Raw genomic sequence first — 21,251 nt, 5'->3', positions numbered from 1 at the left:
AACCACGCCCATCCAGACCACGCCCCCAAACACGCCCACAAACGCTGCTGCCCCGCTGCCGCCGTAGCCCCGCCCACTTCCCCACAGGACTCCGCCCTCAGCTCCATGGCCAGGGCCTCTCCCCGCCGCGCATGCGGGTTCCGCTTCGCTCGGCGGTCCGAGGCAGCCGACGCAGCGATGTCGGCGCGGGGCGCGTTTCGTGGCCCGCCCTCCTTCCCGCCGCCGCTGCGCTTTGGGCAGCCCGCCGTGTTCGGCCAGGGCGGCGGCCAAGCCGGCCTCCCCTTTGCGCCCGCCGCCACCTTTGCGCCGCCCTATGCGCTGGGCCAGGCGCCGGCCCCGGCGGGGAACGCGGGATTCAGCTTCAGGCCGCCCACCAGCGTAGGCGGCTTCCCGACCTCCAGCGAAGCGTCGGGTGGCGGCGGCGGCGGTGCCTTCGCGGCGCCCGAGTTCCGCTTCAAGGCGCCCGAGAGCGCCGCCGCCTTCAAGCCGGTGTCAGGCGGTGAGGCGGAGAAGGGCCCTGCCGCTCCCGCCGCCTTCGCTTTCTCATCGCCCTTCGGCTTCGCGTCTGAGACGGGCCCTGAGGCAGCGGTGGCGCGGGAGCCTTTCTCGTTCTCGCGTCCCGCCGCCCCTTTGGGGCGGCCGGAAGAGAGAGGCCCCAGGGTGCTGCCGGAGGATCTCGGGGAGCCGCCGTCCAAAGGGCTGAAGCGGAAGGAGGAGCGGGAGCGCTCACCTCGGCGGGCGGCGGCGAGCGGGCGGGCGGCGGCGCCGCCGGAGAAGCGGGCGGTGATGCTGTGCCGGCCCCGCGGTGGGATCCTGTTCGGCCGCACGCTGGAGGATCTGCTGCGCAGCCAGGCCCGCGAGCAGCGGGAGCGCGGGGACGGCCCCGAGGCCGAGCGGGGACCCGGCGAGGAGCCGCCGCCGGCCGAGGCCCGGGAGCCCTCCCGAGAAGGTGGGCAGGAGTCTGGGGCAGCCCGGCCGCCCGGGTGTCTCCCCGCTGGCTGACTTGCCCGTATTCCTTCTCGTCACAGATGCGGCCCTCGCCGCCCCTGCTCGCCGGAGCCGCGGCAGCGAGAGCACGGAGGCGCTGGGGGGCCTCCCAGCCGCCGAGCTGACGGCCCTCCAGTGCAAGAACATCCCTGACTACCTCAACGACAGGACTGTGCTGGAAAAACACTTTGGTCAGTTCGTAAAAGTTCGTCGCATCATGACCAGGCGCAATAAAAAAATGGCTGTTCTCCACTTTTTTGATCATGTGAGTATCAGAAGCGGTATAACTCTTGGGAGTGTTCAGCCTGGAGAAGTCTCCACGGATACTTTAGAGCCCCTTCCAATGTCTAAAGTGGGCTTATAATATAGAGGGAAAGTAACTTTTTACAGGGACAGACTGGGAGAGGAGAAAGTGTAAACTAAAAGAGGAGTTAGATGTTAGGGAGAGATTATTTGAAGATGATGAAGCCCTGGCACAGGTTGCCCAGAGAAGCTGTGGCTGCCCCATCCCTGGCAGTGTTTGAGGCCAGGATGATTGGGGGGCTTGGAGCAGCCTAGTCTAGCAGGTCTAGTGGAAGGTGTCCCTGCTTAAGGCAGGGGGATGTAGCTAGATGGTCTTTCAGGCTCCTTCCAACTGTTTCTTCATTCTTTGAAGAAAGACTTAAATCTGAGTGCTTGGGGTGGGTCCAGCACTGATGAAAACTACACTCTTTGTAGCAAAACAGCATTTTTCTGCTGACCAGTTCAGCTGATTGCACGTAGGTCTTAAGTCAGGTTAAAATACAGCAACCAGAATTTTTTGGGAATTGGTAAATGTTTCTGTGGCAAAAACTGCTCTGTGCATTTCGGTGTTGTGATGCCAATAGGTTTTCCATGCTCTGCTTTTGTTTTCTTTCAGGCTTCTGCAGTTCTTGCCAGGAAAAAAGCGAAAGAGTTGCACAAAGATATAGTAACATTTTGGCAAAAGAAGAAAACAAGTAAGTCTGTCTTTCCAGACCACTGGACGATGTATAAATAGTGTGCCAGCTGCTGTTTTTTTCCCCAGATGTGCTGAGTATGGTACCTAAATTATCTCCTAGTAGGAGAGATTGTGGTTGAATCCTTAATGCAGTCATACAACAGCAATATGGTGATCAACTTCATGCTTCTGTCCAGAATTAGGATGTTCTTTGTAAGAAAATCCAGTCTGAAATGCCTTGCTGCCTGCATCAGATCATGGACTGGGATGTGGACTTCAGCTTTCAGGAAAAGGTTCTGAGAACCAACCTAAACAAAGCGTCCTGAGAATCTCTGCAGTTTGTGCTGAGGTTGCTGTTTTGTGCATCAATAGTTAGACACTGTTTGAACCAAAATAGAACAACCTACAGAATTTAGAAGTGGGAAACCTGGATTCCAGACCCTGCTTGGGATTAGGACAAGAGGAGATTTTTCAGTCTCTGGGGAAATACTTATAATGTCAAGTGCTTCCCTTTCTTTAGCTCCATGAGTGCAGTGTGTGTGCCTGTGAGATCCTAACCGGGGGGTGCACTTCAGCTGCCAGCAGATGGGTGGTTCACCTCAGCTTTGACCAACCAACGCTTTGCCTTCCAGAAAACAAACAGCTGCCCAGTTGTCTCCCTGAGAATTAACATCTTGAAGCAGCAGCTCTAGGGCTGCCTCTTTGCCAGCTGTCATTTTATTGAGGTGTTATGTCTCTGGCAGCACATATGGCAGCGTACTGAAATAACTATTCTAGGAGGGTTTAAGAAATCCCACTGGAAAAATTGTCTCTGGAAGAAGAAGAAATTCTCCCTTACTGCAAGTGTTAACTCATGCCAATCTGAGTCTAAGCTTATGTGAAATAAATACTTTCAGTAGGAATACTTGGAATTGTGATTTATGCAGGTGAAATCAATTTCATATCCCATAGGGAGTTATGACTTCTGGATTCTATTTCAAGCCTGAGAGAACTGTGATTCAGTTGAGGATCAGACTTTGTTTACTGATAATTACAGTTATTACTAAGTGATGTTGACTTGAAAAATACTTATTCTTTATAGAGCAATGACTTTGATAGCAATTGATGGAAACTTGGTATGGCTCCTAGTGCAAGTTGTTGTGAAAGTTTTGCATGCGTGTACAAAACTGAGAGTCTCAGTTTTCATCACCAGCTCTATGGGGTCAAGAAAAAGCTGTTGCTTAAACTGCTTGGCAGGTACCTGGTTTCATATTTATGTGTCATTTCAGATCTAACAAAAAGAGAATTTTCATCCAAGCAGAAGAAAGCAGGCGAAGATGAAGGAAGGCATAGCAGTGAAGAGCAAAGCTATCAGCATTCCCCTCTTAGAAAACCTTTAATAAGATCTTCTGCCAGCAGTGTCATGCCTGGGAGAAGGTATGTCCTCTCCTCTGGGAATCCACCTGGCAGGAAAGGGTGAGCTTGGAGAAAAATGGTGATCACTGTGTGCCAAACAGTCACATTCTCTTCAGGGAGGCTGCTTCCCTTTTCTGGTTTCTGAATTAGAAGCACTCAGCTCTCACACTTCGTCTGAAGGATACTCCTAACAGTTTATTAGGGTCTTTTACTTTGGCCTCTGGATTTTGTTCATAAAAGCACCTGCAGTATGAGGCATGAGGGAAGTAAACAAACAGTGCAGAGCCCAACTAGGACCAAGCAGTAATGACATTGTGGTCATGATTCAACGAGCTTCTCAAGCAAGCATTTTCCTTTGGAGGCAGTTAGAGTTCTGTGGAATGAGAGTCTCCTTTTTGGAATAGTTTGGTCATTGTCTCATTTCAAGTGAACAGTATTCCTGGTTTGTGGCAGTCACAGAACCACAAGGTTGTCATCTTTGTCATACCTCATTAGTGTGTCTAGTCTGACAAAAGTAATTTCATATGTGGAGTCATGTAAGTATAAAATCAGTAATATGTTGTGAAGGAATAAGTATCCCTTGATTTAAAAAGCATGTTTGTAGTTGGCCCTGTAAAAATCTTTAAATAATCTCTGTTGCTATAGAAAGCACATTGGGTTTGTCTCCAGTTCCTAAATACAAACTGCTGTGCCATAGTGATGCAAAATGCTACAAGAGCCATCCATTTCTGTCCCCTCAGTGACACTTTTAGTAATACCTTTTCTGTTAGGTCTTTCTCCACAATGTCAGAACTCTTGCCAGCGTTGTCAGAGCAGTGCTGAGGGTGTAACCAGATAACTCCCGGTGTTGGTGTTAGCTCAGCATATCCACACATTGTTCACATTTTCATGTAAACAAAATACTCTTCTAAACAGATGCTGGCACCCTAAAGAACAGTGAACTGATTAAGAGCAGGGCATACACTAACATATTATTATTGATAAAAAAGTCTTCTGTTTTTAGTTCTCCAGCGAAGAAGCCTGGCCTTCGAAAGGCGCTGCAGTTTGAAGCAGAGCTATTTGATTCCAGTTCTGAAGGGCAAAGCTCAGAGGGCTTCGGAGCTTCGCTGTCATCTCTCAGTAACCTGGTGGGATTGGTGGCTGAGACATCTGAAGAGAGATACAGGCTCTTGGATCAGAGGGACAAAATCATGCGACAAGGTAATTAACATAAGTTAACGAGTGTGACATCTGCTTCTCTGCTGGAAAGAAGTAAGTGTTTGGGTTTTGTTGCAAAGCTATTGTGATATTATGGAAATAGCTTAAAAGAGAGTTTAATGCAGAACAGTCTATAAAATACTCTGTTAGTGTATTATTTTCTGTATTTTTTTAAAATACAGAATATTTTTTTCAAACACACAAATCTATTTTACTTATTGCACATGCAATGTCTTGTGTAAAGGGAAGGGCGGAATGCCCATCTTCTGTGAAAGAGACCCCATAGGGAGATCTGCATCTCTGCAGACTCTCTCTAAAGAAAGTTACCCAAAGCCTTAACTGCATTTCATAGAGTCATAGAATTGTTTGAGTTGGAAGGGGCCCTAAAGCTCATCCAGTCCCATCCCCCTGCCATGGGCAGGGACACCTTCCAGTATCCCACGTTGCTCCAAGCCCCATCCTGTCTGACTTTGAACACTTCCAGTGGTGGGGCTACTACAGCTTCTCTGAGCAACTTGTGCCAGTGCCTCTAGTATTTCTCCAAATTCAAACAAGTACACAGCTGAGAATTATTTCAAGAAATGTCCTTTTCTTTCACAGTGGTGGTTGTAAAACCTTCCATGCTGTTCTTGCAGTTTCAAAACTGATCCTATTTCTAATTTAAGATCTTATTTTTAATACTGACAAACTTCTTGTCCACTCAATGCAGAATTTTGAAACTGCTGTTCCTTTGGACACAAAAGATTGGGTATCTTTTAAAGGCTTCAGTCTTTTCAGCAAAACTCACAATATGTGCAATACTTGGATAGGCCTCAGAGTGGGGAGAACCCCATCCTTGTGCATTTCTGACTATATCAAGGTTTGGGTACAGCTTTGCATGCTCAGGGCTGTTTTGGCACATTAGGGTAGTAGCTTACTGTGAAGGATAAAACCCCAAACCCAAGAGATGCTTAATGTTTGTTCAATTATTTCTGTTTGTTGTTTTTTTTGTTTTGTTTTAGCACGAATAAAAAGGACTGATCTTGGCAAAGCAAAAACTGTTGTTGGCACTTGCCCAGATATGTGTCCTGAAAAGGAACGTTACATGAGGGAGACAAGAAACCAACTCAGCATCTTTGAATTGCTCCTAGGAACTGACAAGGTATGAGATTCCCAGGATACCAGTGTGCATAATGCTCATTGGAGCTGTCGTATTGTTTAGTTGATTACAGGTAATTCTGGTGCAAAAATTTTTTGGCTGTTTAATAATTATCTTTCAATTCCCCATCGGAAAACAAGATTTGCTTTTTCACTCTGTCGTGTCTTTTATTCAGTTATTTAGAACTATAGTTCTAAAGCTATAATTACACATTATATGTAATTATCTATAGCTCTTTATTGTCTTAAAGGTTATGAATTTGAGACTAAGTCAACACTTCAATAGCCTACTCCTTACTGAAGTTAAAGGCATGGGTGGGGTGAAATCCTCTTTACTGCTGGGAAGTTGTACATACTTCTCAGGTTTTGATTCTTTTCTTTACCTCTCGCAGGTGGATCATGCAGCAGCAATCAAGGAATATAGCAGGTCTTCAGCAGATCAGGAGGAACCTTTGCCCCATGAACTGAGACCCTCTGAGGTGCTGAGCATGACCATGGACTACTTAGTGACAAATATTATGGACCAAGGAGAAGGAAATTACCGAGAATGGTATGACTTTGTCTGGAACAGAACTCGTGGAATAAGAAAGGTAAGCACTGTGGATGGAGATGTTTGGTGATAAAATGCAAAAGATCCTATGATGCTGTAAAAAAAGGAAGCCAAAAGCAGTAGTTGTTGAAACGTTTTGAATTGCAGAGTGACTCAAAGCACGGGTTTTCCAGAGGTAGTGCCAGGTGACTGCACTTTTCAACTAGTTAAAAATATATGTAATGCATTCTTTTTCATTCTGTTAGGATATAACCCAGCAACACCTCTGCAACCCACTGATGGTGTCTCTGATTGAGAAGTGCACTCGCTTTCACATCCACTGTGCTCACCACTTGTGTGAGGAGCCCATGTCCTCCTTTGATGCCAAAATCAACAATGAGAACATGACTAAATGCCTGCAGAGCTTGAAGGAGATGTATCAGGACTTGGCTAATAAGGGGATTTACTGCAAGAGTGAAGCAGAGTTCCGGGGTTATAATGTCTTACTGAATCTCAACAAGGGTGATATTCTCAGGTGAGAACAAGACATCACTTGTTTTCTCTCTTCACCTCTGGGAAGAATTGAGTTTAGGATTAAATTCAGACAAATTGTAATGCTCCTGATTCTAATTCTGTGTAACAGGTTGCTGTTGAATTGTGTTTTTTCAATATTGAAGCAAAAGTTTTGTCCCTGTCTTTTGTCTCCACAGAGAAGTTCAGCAATTTCATCCAGAGGTTAGAAACTCGCCTGAAGTTAGATTTGCAGTTCAGGCTTTTGCTGCATTAAACAGCAACAATTTTGTGAGGTTTTTCAAGCTTGTGCAAACAGCTTCCTATCTGAATGCCTGCCTCTTACACTGTTATTTCAACCAGGTGAGGAAAAAACAGATGGATATTTTTTTAAATATTAATGAGTAAGACAATGTGGAATTTGGGGGAGAAATCTGCAGAAAACTTAGTAGATATTAAGCCTTAAAAATAGTATTGTTACTACCTCTTTAGAAGCGTTAAACATTTATCAGGACCCTTCTGCTGTGATATGAAAGGCAAATACTGAAATGCTTTTTTTTCCTTGTAATTGTGTACAAATAAATATTTCCTTGAAACATAATTGGGAAGCAGAGAAGCAGGCCTGAGAGTCTTGCAAAGGAAATATGAGCTTGCATTTTCAGAAGACTTTGCAAGGTGTTTTTTCTGCACAAGAATCACAACGGGATATGCTCAAAACAAATATCATGAAAGAGGAACAGAAACTGGAAAGCAAGTGCATAGAATTTAAAAACAAAGTTGCAACTCTAAGAAATTGTTTGTATGGATACTTGATGATAAAGTATTGGTGTATTTAAACATGATTGTCATGTTTATTGCGTGCTTTATTTTGGGTTCTTTCCTAGTAGTTATGTGGCTTTTTCTTTTCCCTCAGATTCGTAAGGATGGTCTCAAATCCCTCAATATTGCGTACACTGTGAGTACCCAGAGAAGCACAGCATTCCCCTTGGACCACCTGGTCCGCATGCTGCTGTTCAAAGACGGCGAGGAGGCAGCTGATTTTATAAGTTACTATGGCCTGAGTGTATCAGATGGGTAAGTGTGAGGAAAATTGTGCCTGGGGGCATTAGCCTGCTGCCAAGCAAAGGGGTAATGTTGGGGAGCCACTCCTGCAGGTTGGAACCAGAGAAAGAACAGGCCAAGAAAAAGGGGTGGGTCTCCGTAGGAAATAAGGACACAGTTCTGCTTCATGGCTAACTGGCATCACAGTGATGCCTGTAGGGTGGGATGAAGCTGAGCAGTGCAAACCAGCTCTTAGAGGATGTTGGAGGACAGCAATTCACAGATGTGTCTGGCGTGAAAATCCATGCATTGTAAGGTGTGTTCATCCAAACCTGGAATTTTGAGAGACTTGAAAAGGAAAAGAAAAACCTTTGAGGATGCCAGTTAGCCATCTATTCCTGTCAACATTCTGTTTTGAAACAGTAAGCTTCAGAATTGAAAGCTTGTACTTGACTGGAGCTTTGAGGACGTATTTGGTTGTTACTTTTGTTTTTCCCCAGGGGTTACGTGGAGCTGAATCGCTCAGCTTTCCTGGAGCCAGATGGATTACCCAAACCACAGAAATCCCTGTTTGTCAGCCAGAAACTCACTGTCTCTGTTGGGGAGGTTGTGAATGGGGGCCCCTTGCCCCCAGTACCCCACCATGTGCCCATGTCCAGCTTCAACGGGCAGAACAAGTACATTGGTGGAAGCACCTCCACGGATCAGGCCAGCAGTAGCCAAAAACCCAGTGTGGAAGCAACAGGTGAGAACAAACCTGCATTTTAGGTACTGCTCAGAGCACACTGTCCAGGCAGCTCTGAGCATGTTTATTCTGCAAAGCAGAAATTGTGGTTCGGAAATTGAAACTGCATGGAAATTTAGATGTAATGAAAGGATTATAATTTAAATCATAAGAGAATCACAGAGTGGTTTGAGTTGGAAGGAACCTTGAAGCTCATCAAGTTCCAACACCCTTGACACGGTAGAAGCACCTTCCATTAGACTAGGTTGCCGAAGTGTATTTATGTATCTGTAAAAGCCAAGAACAATGTTTCTGAATTTTCTCAATTCAGAAAATTTTCTAATGAGCTAAATTTTGCCAACATAAGTGAAATAACGGATGTTTGGCTACTTCAGTAAACCAACTTCCCTTTGCAGTTTGCATGTTTTTTATTTGCAGCTGTTTGTTGCCACTGTGTGTATAAACATGCCAGTTTTCAGGTTAGCTGAATGTGTGCTTTTCTGTCCTTGCTGGAAGTACAGCTAGTGTGTGTAGGTACCAGGTGTGTCTAACTTAAAACAATTGCTTTGTTGGAAATGCACTTGGTAGAGGGGGTAATGTGCAATTAAATGTTTAAATGTTTTGTATAAAACATAAATATAAATTAATTTCTGTGATATATTTTTAACTTTAAGGCAACAAGCTGCTGTTACAGATTTATTTTACGACCTGTTGAGTTTTATCAGGAAGCCTGTTTTTTGAAGATAGAATTTGCTTCTGTTCATGACTGGTCTGGTTTCCTTAATTTTTCTCCTCTTCCCTCCCAAGAAGGAAGAGTGGAAAGCAGAGGTGTGGATTTAGAGGCCACAGCAGTGAGAGTCCAGCCCCCACCTCATCTTCTGCCCTCATTGCTGCCTTGTCAGCTGGTGCCAGTCCTGCCCTCTGCACAGCCCATCTCCCAGTCTGCTGCACAGCCTGAGCTTCCCCCTTCAAAGCCTCAGCCTGGCTACTTGGACACGGTAGGGAAATCTAAACCCATCAGGAAATATTTGGGAAAGATCTGTGAAATGTAACAAAAGATAACCCAGTTCTTAGGGTATTTCATTTTTCTGGAACATGCATGTATGTCAAATAAGACATGACAAAGTTTCTTCCTGTGGGTAGGTGACCATTAATGCTGGGTCTTGAATGTGTACCTTATCTACCTGTGCTGTTTTTCTCCCTCCCAGGCAAGTTTTTGTGTGCTGATGCTGAACCAGTCTGAGTGTCTCATTGCTTTGTACAGTACAGTTGTCATATTCTGCCTAGATAACAGCAAATTTCAGTGAAGGGTAGACCTGATAATTTGGAATTCAATCAGCTAGAATGCAAGTCTAAAGTAAGAAAATAGGAGTCTTTCCTCAGTTATTTGATTTGCCCATATTAAGTACAAAAATCTTTTAGATAGTCTAAATAGTCTGAAGTTTGCATGCTGTTGTGTTTGGTTAAGTTGGCTCAGTCTGTAAGCAGAAATACACATGCTGCTGTGAATTACAACCAGTTAGGCAAGACTGGAGAGCCTTACTGCCGATTTACTCCCGAGAGGGACTGCACCTCGGTTCAGCTGCTTCCTCTGCTGTGTTGCAGGACATTGCCGAAGTGGTGGATGGGCTGGTGCACGATGTCCTCAAAGGAGAGTGCAGAGAAGTGAGCAGAGCAGGAGCAGCTTACGTGGCTGCTGCCATCTGGTAAAGAGCATTTCTTGCAGGTTCTCTTCGAGTCTCTCACCACAGCTGCCCCTTGCCATAGCAGCACCATAACACCAGTGAGAACACCACTGTGTTAAGATGGTAAAACTAAGCACTGCCAGGTCTGTGATGGAGGCTGTGTTACTGATGCAGTGGAAGGGAAAGCAGACCTTACTTCAGATGTCTGTCACATCCCAGCTCTAGCCTAAGGGAAGGCTGACCCAAACCTCTGGAAGCTTTGCCTGTCAAGAAACCCCTCTCATGGAAGGGAAGGTGTCCAAAGGGGGACAAGAGGAGCAAGTCCAGGTCTGGCTGCTTCTCTGCTTCTGATAAGTTTCCTTTCCAGGGCAGTCAGTAGAGTTGTAGATGTGGGATGTGACCCAAACAGTTGTTATTCCTCCACTCCTTGGTAATTGCTGAATGAGGACAGCTGACCCAGACTGGCTAAAGTCCATTCCCTGTGATGTCATGGTCAGCAATAAGACTGGGTTAGAGGAAGAAATTGGATATTTGTGGTTTTCAGGGTGGACATGGACTGGATACTGTCTGGGTATTGCTCTTCCCATGGGGAGTGATGACTGGCTGCATTTACTTAGCTTCATGGAGGGTTCTGCCTTTCTGTACCGTGTATTTATTTCCATCCATGAGTTTTCCTTTTTTCTTCTTACTTTCTTCCCTGTCCCAGTGTGGGGAGGGGAGTGACCTAGTATCAGTGTGGTTGCTTGGCTAATGGCTGGAGTCAGCCCACCACAGAGAGCAAGATGGGGCTGAGAAAAGCGTAGACCTGAGGCTTTGAATGAAAAATCATTCTGGCTCTGAGAAGACATTTGCTGTTTCTGCACAGTGCCTCAGAGGCCACCGTGGAGGAGCTTGTGACTGAGGTGATGGGGGAGATCCTCAGAGAAGTGGCTGGAAACATGCTCAGTGTGGAAAGGCAGCGTGTCCAGGAGGAACAGCGCAGAGTGAAGGAGGAGAGGTGAGGCACTGCTTTCGCTGTGGGGCAGAGTGGGCTGGCTACACCCTGGACAATGCAAGGACAAGCTGGAGCCAGCCCAAGTCCTTGTGTCTCTGCTCAAACCCCGTGTCTTTCTGCCACAGTGGCACAACAGTCTCATCGTGAACTCCCCTGGGATTGTGCAGGCAGGGTTCCCCTTTGCTGATTAGCACTTTGCTTGCCTCAGAGCTATGGTGAAAATAGTGGGTGGGAATTTTAGGAACTTCTGTTAGCCCAGAGCTTCCAGAGAAGGGACATGCATCTCCTGTATGCAGGAAGTTTTCCTTCTGAGTGAACTACTTATTTGTAGCTTATTGGGGTAAAAAGAAATAGAATCCTAGAATGGTTTGGTTTGGAAAGGACCATAAAGATCATCTAGTTCCAAGCCCCAGCCATGGGCAGGGATGCCACTCACTAGATCAGGTTGCTTAGGGAACTCCATTGTCATCTGTGTTTTTGAGGGAAACCTGGATCCATGCAAAGCTGTTTATTTAGAAACCAGATAGTGGGAAATAATGTTAGGCGAATTGGCTGTTTGAGACTGCATGTAGTGCTTGTGTAACTAAGCAGCAGGTTTGTCAGTGTAAATTTTTTCACTTGTGTAAATCTTTTCTCTGTCCTTCCAGGCAAAAGCAGGAAAGAGAAGAGTTAATAAAGCAGTTGAGCCAGTTGCTGGGTATGGAATTAATGGAAGAAGTAATAAAGGAGGGTGTTAAAGAAGCTTCAGCCAATGAGTTAAGGTATGTACAACGTGCTGCATGCTGTAGTTTGCTTTCCCAAGGGTTTCCTAAATGTCATGGATTTCCCTGTTTGCATCTCAGCTCTGAATTGGCTTTCCTGGAGGTCTTCACCTCAGCAGTCTTGGTTTCTTTTATTTGGAACCAGGTGTGCCTTAGAAAGAGACCGGCATGCCCGGATTGCCCGGTGTTCAGAAGAAGTGTGTGGCCACTTCATGGAGCTCTTTCTGGATGATGAGATTTTCCAGATTGCCAAGGAAACCCTTCAGGAGCTCCAGTGCTTCTGCAAATACTTACAGCGGTGAGTTACCACCCTGGGACACAGCTTCTTCTCTTAGGAGCATTGGCATGGAGCAGTTAATGGAGATAGAACTACTGCTGTCTGGTTGTGTTCTTTTTGAGACAGTTTTTTCTTTCTTATCTTCATGATAAGGGTAGACCTTACAGTCTTAGTACCAGCTTCTGCTGAATTACTGTACACAGGGAGGGGACTACCACCTTGTTGTAGCCAGGTAATAAGCTTAGTAGGAGATTCCAGCTTCATTCCATCTAGAAACTTGTAATAGCTTATCCTTGTATTCTTTCTGCTGGTCACTGGTTTTCCTGCACATATGCTCAGTGTGTTGTGGTTGTTGTGGTGTTCATTATACAAATATCTGGTGACAGAGGTCTGAATGTGACCTTTTATCTCTTCTCTGCCAAAGGTGGAGGGAAGCAGTGGCAGCTCGGTCAAAGCTGAAACGTCAGATGAGGGCATTTCCAGCTGCACCCTGTGGTTTGGACTCCAAACATCAGCTGAAAGCACTGTCCCCCAGTGCAGAGTGGCCTATAGCCATGGAGAACTTGTGCAAGAGATTTGTAAACCTGGGCAATGGAGGAAAGCTGGGAATCTCTTGCACGAGGTAAGGATACTTCCAGTGGCATCAGTTGGCAATCTGGTTGATTTTTGGGAGATAAGTTACCAAAAATTCTTCCGTTGTGAATGTTAGTGGGTTTGCAGAACTGTTTATTCTTCAGTAGCTTCCAAATTACTTTCTCCACAAAAGCCATGACCAAGACTGAAAATCTAAACAAATTACTCTGTTAACAGCGATATTCTGAGGCCTCTGTAATATTTCTCAGGCCTCAGTGTTCTTAGATTTGTTTAAAGTACCTGCTTTATACCAAAAAATACAACGAACAATATTTCATTTCCAGATTAAACTTGCTGAGAAACAAGACAGTGCATGAAATTAAAGTTCAACACTTCTGCCAGCAGTTGGTAAGGTAGGCTGGGGTTTGGTTCTTGTTTTCTTTAGAAGCAAGCTGCAGCAGACATGCCAGAGGTACCAGAAATGGCCAAAAGGTATGGTTAACCATGCCTGAATGTCCACTTGCAGCCTTGCTCCTGGGACTATTTTGGAATAAGTGGAACAGGAAGGCCATAGGATGGTTTGGGTTGGAAAGGACCTTAAAGATCATGTAGTCCATCCTGCCATGGGCAGGGACACCTTCCAGTAAATGATGAAGGTGTTGGACCAGATGATCCTCCTGGGTGTAATCTTAAGGATCTGATGGGTATTATGGGGTGTGGCTTTGTACCTGGATGGGATGGGCTATGGGGGGAGAGGAGTAAATGAGCCATCAATGACCTGGCTTGTGGTTGGAAAGTACTGATTGAGACGTTTGAAGTGCAGCAGGAGGTCTGGCTTCCCATGGCTCCTCTTGCTCTCCAGTGGCCTGGTGTGTGTTGGATCAGTGTGGAAGGGAAGCAGTCCACATGTGCTCCTGAAATCCCCAGAGTAAGGCTCATGAGTCAGGTTTAGCAGCTACAGTTCCTGAAGGATGAGCAACAGATTCAAAGAATCAGCTGGTCACTACTTACAGTACTGTAACTTGTTCAGTGCAAGACAGACATTCCTCAGCTGGGAAAGAGCCCTGGGGTGGATCTTTTCACCAGTTTTTTGTCTCTCTTTAAGTGATCTAGCTTGGACTCCTCTGGATCTCGTCTCGTTAATCTTGGAACGTATTCCAGTTCAACAACAACAGGTTTTTTGGAAGGCGCTCTTGGTTTTGCCCAGTGATGATGAATATTCCAAGGATGATCCCAATAGGTACATTGAAGAGTTGGTTGCTGGGTCCCTTTCTCAAACAGGGCAGACTTCTTTTATATAGGTAGAAGATTAATAATACACAGTCTTTGATGTAATTTTGCCTGTTCCATGTCAAATTTCCAGCTTACTTTTTCTTTTTCTCCAGAGCACTCTAAACAATATAGCTGTAATTTATTACAGTGATCTGTATTTTTTAACGTTATTTAATTCCTTTTTCTCATGCTGAAAACAAAACCTTGATAGATGACAATTTCATTAAAACTTACAGCTATTTATTAGGACTATTTATCATAATCTGAATATATAGGATTATGATAGATTGTGGAATCTCAGAGGTGCTCATACTAAAACCCTAAAATGGCAGTTTCGACAACAAAACCCCCCAAAGCCCTCTTTTTTTGTTTGCTAGGATGCTGATGGATTGGTTGAAAGCCAAGTTTATGGGACACAAAAGATGTGAGAAAAATGCTTCACATACAGAATGCAAAATTCAAACGCTGACGTTATTTAGTTCTCCTGGCATGCAGGGGGGCAGAAGCATTCAAGTCAGTGTGTGTATAAAGGTAGGTGAGAACAATTTCATGATATCTAAGGGGCCATAAAAGCAGGGTGGGCTCTTTTCCAGTGCATATGGTGTCCTATCGAGTGGAGGGAAATGGTACTGGGAGGGATAGGGTTGTTGAAATGGTCTGAAAAAAAGATAGATTTTTTCCTTTGTTTTCAATCAGTTGAGAAATACCTGCCATAGTAGAATCTTAATCATCAATTCCTGGTCCCAAAGCAGGTGCTGAAGAGCACTTCTGTGCTCAGCTCATCTATCAGACACATCTATGTTGGCCTGACAACAGCTTGTTGTCTTAGGTTGTGTAGAGCTCCTGGAAAGGATGTCAAAGCTGAATGGCAGTAAGGATAAACTGCAGATTTTGGTGTGGAAATAGCTCTGTTTAGCTGCATTACTGTTGTCATCTTTGTTGCCTGTCCAGGTGGCACATGGTGCGCTCTCTGACTCAGAGCTTGATATGGCTGAGACACAAAAGGACTTGCTTGGGACCAGTGGCCTCATTCTTCTCCTGCCCCCCAGAGTGAGAAATGAAGATGTTGCAGAAGATGATGTTTACTGGCTTTCAGCTTTGCTGCAGCTGAAACAGCTGCTTCAGGCCAAACCTTTCCACCCCGTAGTTCCCTTGGTGGTTCTAGTCCCCGTTCAGGGAGAGGAGGCTGTGGAGAAAGAAGTAGAAGATGGTATGTAATTGTTTTTGTGTCTTGAAACAATGAATATTTAGGGCTGCCCCAAGTAGAAGTGTTGTGGCTAGTGCAGCCTCTCAGTTACAGCATCCAGTAAAGGGAGAGCTTGTGAAGTAAAGCACATTTCAGAGCTTTCCTCAGGCCTTAAGAGCTCACCAGTTTTGGCTTCTAGTTTTCTTTCACACACAGTATTTGATCCTGAGAGTCTGTGGGCAGAGATGGAGGGGGGAGCAGCAATGCAATGCATGTAATGCAGAGCATGTGGCCCAAGGACATGTTCTTTCTGTGTACATGATGAGATTTTTTATTTTTTAAGGTTTGATGCTCCAGGACTTGATTTCAGCCCATCTTATTTCAGACTACACAGTTGTGGGGCTCCCAGGCTCTGTCAATGATTTAGAAGGCACCAGAAGGGTAAGAACAGCAAGATACAGGAATTATTTTCCATTATTTGTGACTGTTCTGTTTTCACTGACCAGAGATCAGTGGCATTTGCTACAAAAAAAACCCAAACAAACGAACAAACAAAACAACAACAACAACAACAAAAACAACAACAAAAAAAATTAATACTGAAAACTGCACTGAGATCAAAATTCATCAATTACCTAAACCCACTCTTGTCTGCTCTGTCTGTGTTGCTGCCTAACAGAGGAGTGCTGGTGGTGGGTAAACCTTTCTATCTTTAAGCTCTTAGTCTTAAAATGCTGAAGGCCCTTCATGCTGTAGCTGTTCTGGCTGCTGTGAGATGATCCAGAGTTATCCCATTTTGGTGGATGGGACTAAGAAGCTTCTACCTCTCATGTTCTGTACATGAATACAGATCTCTCCTGACAAGCCCAGAGTGATGCTCCCCTACAAACTCTCACAACTTAGGTCTGCCCTTGAAGGATTGCCAGGATCAGACATTATATAGTCACCCTTGGCTAATTTCTGTGGATCTGTCCAATTTTTCCTGGACAGGTTTTCAACAAGCCCAGCATCCTGCAGCAGAGAATTCCTCTGCATACCTGTACTTCATGTGAACAACCTCTTCTTTGTCTGTTCCTGAGCCTGCTGTGTGGAAATTCAGTTTGTGGACACCTAGCTGGAGAATTATTGTTGCAAATATTAGCATGATGATACCTGATTTATTTGCCTTTTGCTGCATATTCTTTGGAGAGTGTTATTCAAACTTAGGGTTGAATTCTTTGTGTCCCAATCACTGCAGAGCAGTTTTCAGCCCTCCCTCTTTTGTGTGTCATAGGTCTCTGAAGCTGTGGGCTGGCTGATGTCCCAGTGTCCTGCCTCCCTTGAGCTCTACAGCCAGACCCTTCAAGAGTACATTGAGAATGGGATTGATGGAGAATTTGCCAAGCGTTTCTACCATGACTGGAAGGAGAGGCGTTTAGCTGGGCTGCCATCCCAGGAGCCTGGGGTCATCATAGAGCTCTACAACAGTGTACTGCAGTTCCTGTCAGATGTGGCATCCTCAGAGCACCTTTGTGACTTGTCTTGGCCTGTCACAGAGTTTTCAGAAGCAGGGGGTAACAAGGTGTTGCCCCACCTGCAGTGGAACATGCCAGATCACCTGGCCTGGCTGAAGAAGGCTGTGCTGTCCTTCCAGATCCCATACTTAGATCTGCCTCCTTTAGGTGGTAGGTACTTCACATTCTGGTATCTTCTTGGTAGCACGTTGTTCTCCAAGATGTGCCTGTGCAGTGTTGGTTCTGTCACACATTCTTACAATTTACTTTGGGTTTTTTGTTCCACAGCTCCTTGGCGTCCTGTTTGCCACATGATTTTTCAGTATGTCTCTCAGATTGCAAGTTCTTCCCACACTCAACCACTGATCCAGTCTCAGGTGGAGAATCTGCTGAGCAAAACCTACCAAAACTGGAAAACCAGAACAACTGGGAACTCGAATGAAGATGGACCTTCTGTTGATGAAATCCCTTGGGATTGTATCTTGGCAGTCTGTATTGATCATAAACTGAGAGACTGGAAGCCACCCAAACTGCCTGTTACTCCAGGTATTGTATCCTCCTGCAGCATGGATGATGTTTCTTTTGTGATGATATTTAGTACAGTGGTGCCTTTCCATATGGCAGCAAGTGATGTGTAGCAGGGAGGCAGCTGTGGTCACTGTGTTCTGCATGTGTCTTCCCCTTGGAGTGTGTATTTAGTCTTGGTTGTGGCTTGACTTGATACTGTGACTACAAATGTGGCTCTGGTCAGAGTCCTTCAGCCCTGCCCTCCCAGTGGGAGAGGGTTTGCATTAAGCAAAGGCCAAGAGTTACCCCTCAGAAGCGGTGTCAGCAGGGAGGGCAGGCTGCCACAGTTAATTATTACTTCCATTGATTAATGAAGCTTGTCCCAGACTCTGTTTGAAACCTATTTGGAAGTGAACAATTGTTCTTGCCCCAAATTGCCTTTTTAATACTGAGCTTTTCTTCTGAAGGAGAGAACATGTGCAAATGATAAACGTTGGGCTTGGGTTTATTCACAGAAGCTGTAAGTAAAGATGGTCAGATTCGTGTGTACTTCTTCAAGGAGCATTTAAAGAACTACACCGTGCCTTTCTCGTGGGATCAAGCCAGGCTGCGGACACAGGAGGAGATCCGGCAAGGCCACGACAGGTGAGGTGGCCTGCACAGTGCTGGAAACCAGCATTTGCCATCCTCCCAGAACCTGCTTGTGTACCTCTCCCTAAAATGATGTACAATGCTCTGCTGAAACAGAGTAGGAAGTAGATTTTATTTGTACAAGGTTACTCAGCTCTCAGAGAAATTGATTGGTTGGGGAGTGCTGGAAGTGTAGAAATCAACTTCTGCCAAAAAAACCCCCTGCTGCTGAGGCTTTGGAGTTGTGCAAAGCATGGAGGGAAAACAATGTGAGTCTGAGAAAATGATAGATAGGTTGAGGGGGAAGGATGCCTTAGAGCTGTGTGGCATTAAAATATTTGAGATGTCAAGTCTAGCTCACTTCCCTAGCCACATTCAGAGGGAAGCCACTGTCTTCTCTCTTGGAAGCTTAGCTGCAGCTCTGCTGTGTAGTGGGTGATGTTTGGGCTGAATCCTATGCTCCTGTCAGATTAGTTCCTCTCTAATCTCATGGACAGGTGGTGGTGTGTTGCACACTAGCACAACGGTATTATTTCTCAAAATAATCACTTCTCACTCCCTGCTGTTTCCAAGCTTTAAGCTAATAGGGAAAAATCAACATACTCATCCCAATTAATGTGGTTTTGTTTGTTGTTTTTTTTTCCTCCCCCCTTCAGATCAAAGACAGAATCTCCCAAGTCTTCTAAGAAACCCTATGGCATCTCCATGGTGCCAGGTCAGTATGGCTCTGGCATGAGCATGCTGCCAGATCAGGAAGTGACCATTCCCAGCACAGATGAATTCAGAGACACGTCCTTGGCCCAGGAGCGTCTGTTGGCACAGTTGCAACTGGAAAAAGTAGAAAACAAGAGGTAAATTCCCAGAGCAGCATCTTTTCCTTGCAGCTTCGGCCCAGGGTTGTAAACAATTTGTAACTTCTATGAATAGGAAGTTAAACTGTACTAGAAAAGAGCCCAGTCTGTCTCAAGTTCCATCTGCTTTCATCAGGGCAGTTCCCTCCTATTTCCTTCTTGCATCATGGCAATAGTCCAGGATAATAGAAATTATTGGAGTTCTTGGGAGTGGTTGGAAACTGTGGTCAGTCACGCCACTAGAACTGAAGCAGTACAATGGTCTGTACACAGCAGTACTGTGTGTCTCTCAGTGTCACAAATGTCTATAAAGTCCTCTCTGGGATGTCAGTTTGTAGCAATGCAGATCACAAAGGGGAAGAAGAACTAAAGCTTTTGAGACTGGTCCAAGAGGTTTTTTTCTCTTCTGCTTCCCATAAGTTGAATCTTTTCAGTCTTGTGTGGTTCTTTTCTGTACCACAGTCCTCTGTGATAGATTTTGATAGCTATAGTGGGGCACATCAGACTGTTCTGAATATGGCTGTGGAGATCAGATGCTTCTGAACCCAGAAAAACCTTTTAGTGTAACACACTGGTTACAGGGACAAAGCCAGCTGCCATCTGACTGGTGCTCTTGCCCTTCCCATCCAGGTTTGAAGAGCAGCTGCACCGTTATCTAGCTGAGGACATGGAGCCCCTTGGGGATCTCCTGGGTCTTCCTCTCTACCTCCCCCAGTCCCTGCTCTCCTCCCCAGCCACCACCTGCCCCTTGGTGAAGAGTGCTATGTCAGCTGCTCAGGAGGTAAGAGAAAGTGGTTCTGAGCTGAACTAAGTTCTGCAGTTCTGAGGAGTGCAGTAGCTGCAAAACCTGTATTGGGAATTACCTTGGGAGAAAGTCTCAGTCTCATCTCCTTTCCTTCTGCCCAGGCTGGGAGTCAGGAGGGACGCAAGGTTCCAGAGCTGGAGCAAAGCTCAGTGCTGTCGGACAGACTCAAACACCTGCAGCAGCTCCTCAGAGCCACCAAGGAGGCTGAGGCTGCCTCCAAGCTCCACCTCTCTGCTCTGGTGGACATGGTGGACATTTAAGCCGAGTTGAGACACGGAGACTCAGGAAAGAAATCCAGGCCCAGGTGATTGGGCAGATGCACTCCTGGGGCATGTTCCAGAACGAGCAGGCGATCTCCTGGGATGAGAACACGGAGCAGCCATGGGGCCTGAGCCCTTCTCACATGGCTGCATTGCACAGGGCCGGTGTGCATGGATGGTCTGAGACTCCCTCTTCTTCTGCCCCACAGGCATGGAAACAAGTCAAATGATTTTTCTTGGAAGGCCTTAAATGATGGTTTTTTTCTTTCTCCCAGCTCTCGTTGTGGGTAAACACAGCTTCATCAGGTTCAGCTGTAGGGTAGCACGGGCCCCTGGAACACTGGAGCAATTGCTCTACATAGACACAGTCTCTGAAATGTCTCAGTCCGTGTTTCCTTCATGCAGCAACTGCCTTGCAGCAGCACTGTGGTTTGAAGTTCCTATTCTGTTTCCAGGAATGTCAGAACTGTCATTCTCAAGTTGGAACAGCACTTGGCCATGATTTTTGTACTTCTTGTTGCTCAGTGCAAATTCAGAAGGATTTTTGTTGTTCTGGGCTCAAGTTCTATTTTATTCAATGTTTTCAGAATTAAAAATAGGTGAGGTGCTTATTCCACAGATTCCATGTCATGCTGGAAAACAGCATGCTTCTTTCAGTCTTCAGTAAACAGCTACGGAGAAAAATTTTCCTTTTTTTTTGGAAGAGCAGATAGCCTGCATTCTCCAGCATTTAAAAACCTTTGGAAGGTGAAGGCCCTTGGTTTTAGTTTAATACCCAGTAAATAATTTGAAGATACAGTTCATGTCTGCAGTACTCCAATACAGATCATCTTTTCCTTTTTCTTACAAAACCAGCAATTTTTTCTCAAACAGAACCTTCTGCTGGTAGAATATAAATTACTGTACTGAACTGATTATCTTGCCTGCCCAACCCAAGCTGAAATCCTCAGTAGTCTGAAACTGTCAATTTGCCTTCCAAAAAAGTAATTTTATAGTTTTTTTAAAATTTCAGCATTTCATTTATATTATTTCTCTTAAACCCAAAATAGCAAGAGTGGCTTACTGCTAAGTTGAAATAAGTTTAAATTGGAAAGGGTGTGCTTTGAGGCTGTTCCTGCTCCATGCGCTTTTGTTGGGCTGAGTTTTGTTGAGTTTAACTGGTTCCCTGTGAAGGGAAGCCTGTGCCCTACTTTTTGTGTTCTCAGTTTACCTGGAATTCAGCTGTCAAAACCCAACAGAGCTTTGGGAGCATGTCTCATACTATTTGCTGTAAATTGTGTTTTGTACCTAATAAAATTTTTAGTTGCTTGAAAGGTGCCTCGTTCCTTTGTAAAAACTCAAAGCTCAGGGTATGGGATGCTATCGAAGGGGAAGGGGTGGCTGTTGTCTGTTACCCGGGGGGGTTTCTGGGGTCCCAGTGCGGGGAGCTGGTCTCGCTCCCGGCCTCCCGCATATCGTTTATCGGTGGACGGACGACCC

At 45.4% G+C, this 21,251-nt stretch overlaps 1 protein-coding gene across 1 annotated transcript; it reads left to right on the top strand.

The window, feature by feature from the left end:
* Nucleotides 1-162: 162 nt before the first annotated feature.
* Nucleotides 163-21,085, top strand: MCM3AP (minichromosome maintenance complex component 3 associated protein). Its single transcript, XM_088167609.1, has 28 exons — nt 163-949; nt 1,029-1,252; nt 1,886-1,964; nt 3,214-3,361; nt 4,344-4,540; nt 5,539-5,678; nt 6,067-6,264; nt 6,470-6,738; nt 6,914-7,076; nt 7,627-7,787; nt 8,255-8,499; nt 9,286-9,476; nt 10,084-10,184; nt 11,029-11,160; nt 11,805-11,918; nt 12,064-12,216; nt 12,620-12,817; nt 13,113-13,181; nt 13,874-14,008; nt 14,418-14,571; nt 14,992-15,250; nt 15,570-15,667; nt 16,500-16,890; nt 17,008-17,265; nt 17,742-17,871; nt 18,513-18,707; nt 19,338-19,488; nt 19,614-21,085. Exons 1-28 carry the CDS (start codon nt 178-180, stop codon nt 19,770-19,772), a joined length of 5,484 nt encoding a protein of 1,827 aa, XP_088023735.1. The 5' UTR covers nt 163-177; the 3' UTR covers nt 19,773-21,085.
* The last annotated feature ends 166 nt before the right edge of the window (nt 21,086-21,251 follow it).

Source organism: Sturnus vulgaris, chromosome 7 (genome assembly GCF_052056855.1).
Source record: "Sturnus vulgaris isolate bStuVul1 chromosome 7, bStuVul1.hap1, whole genome shotgun sequence".
NCBI classification, from domain to species: domain Eukaryota; kingdom Metazoa; phylum Chordata; class Aves; order Passeriformes; family Sturnidae; genus Sturnus; species Sturnus vulgaris.
Note: the sequence above shows the minus strand (reverse complement) of the source record. Positions and strands in the feature narration are given on the sequence as shown.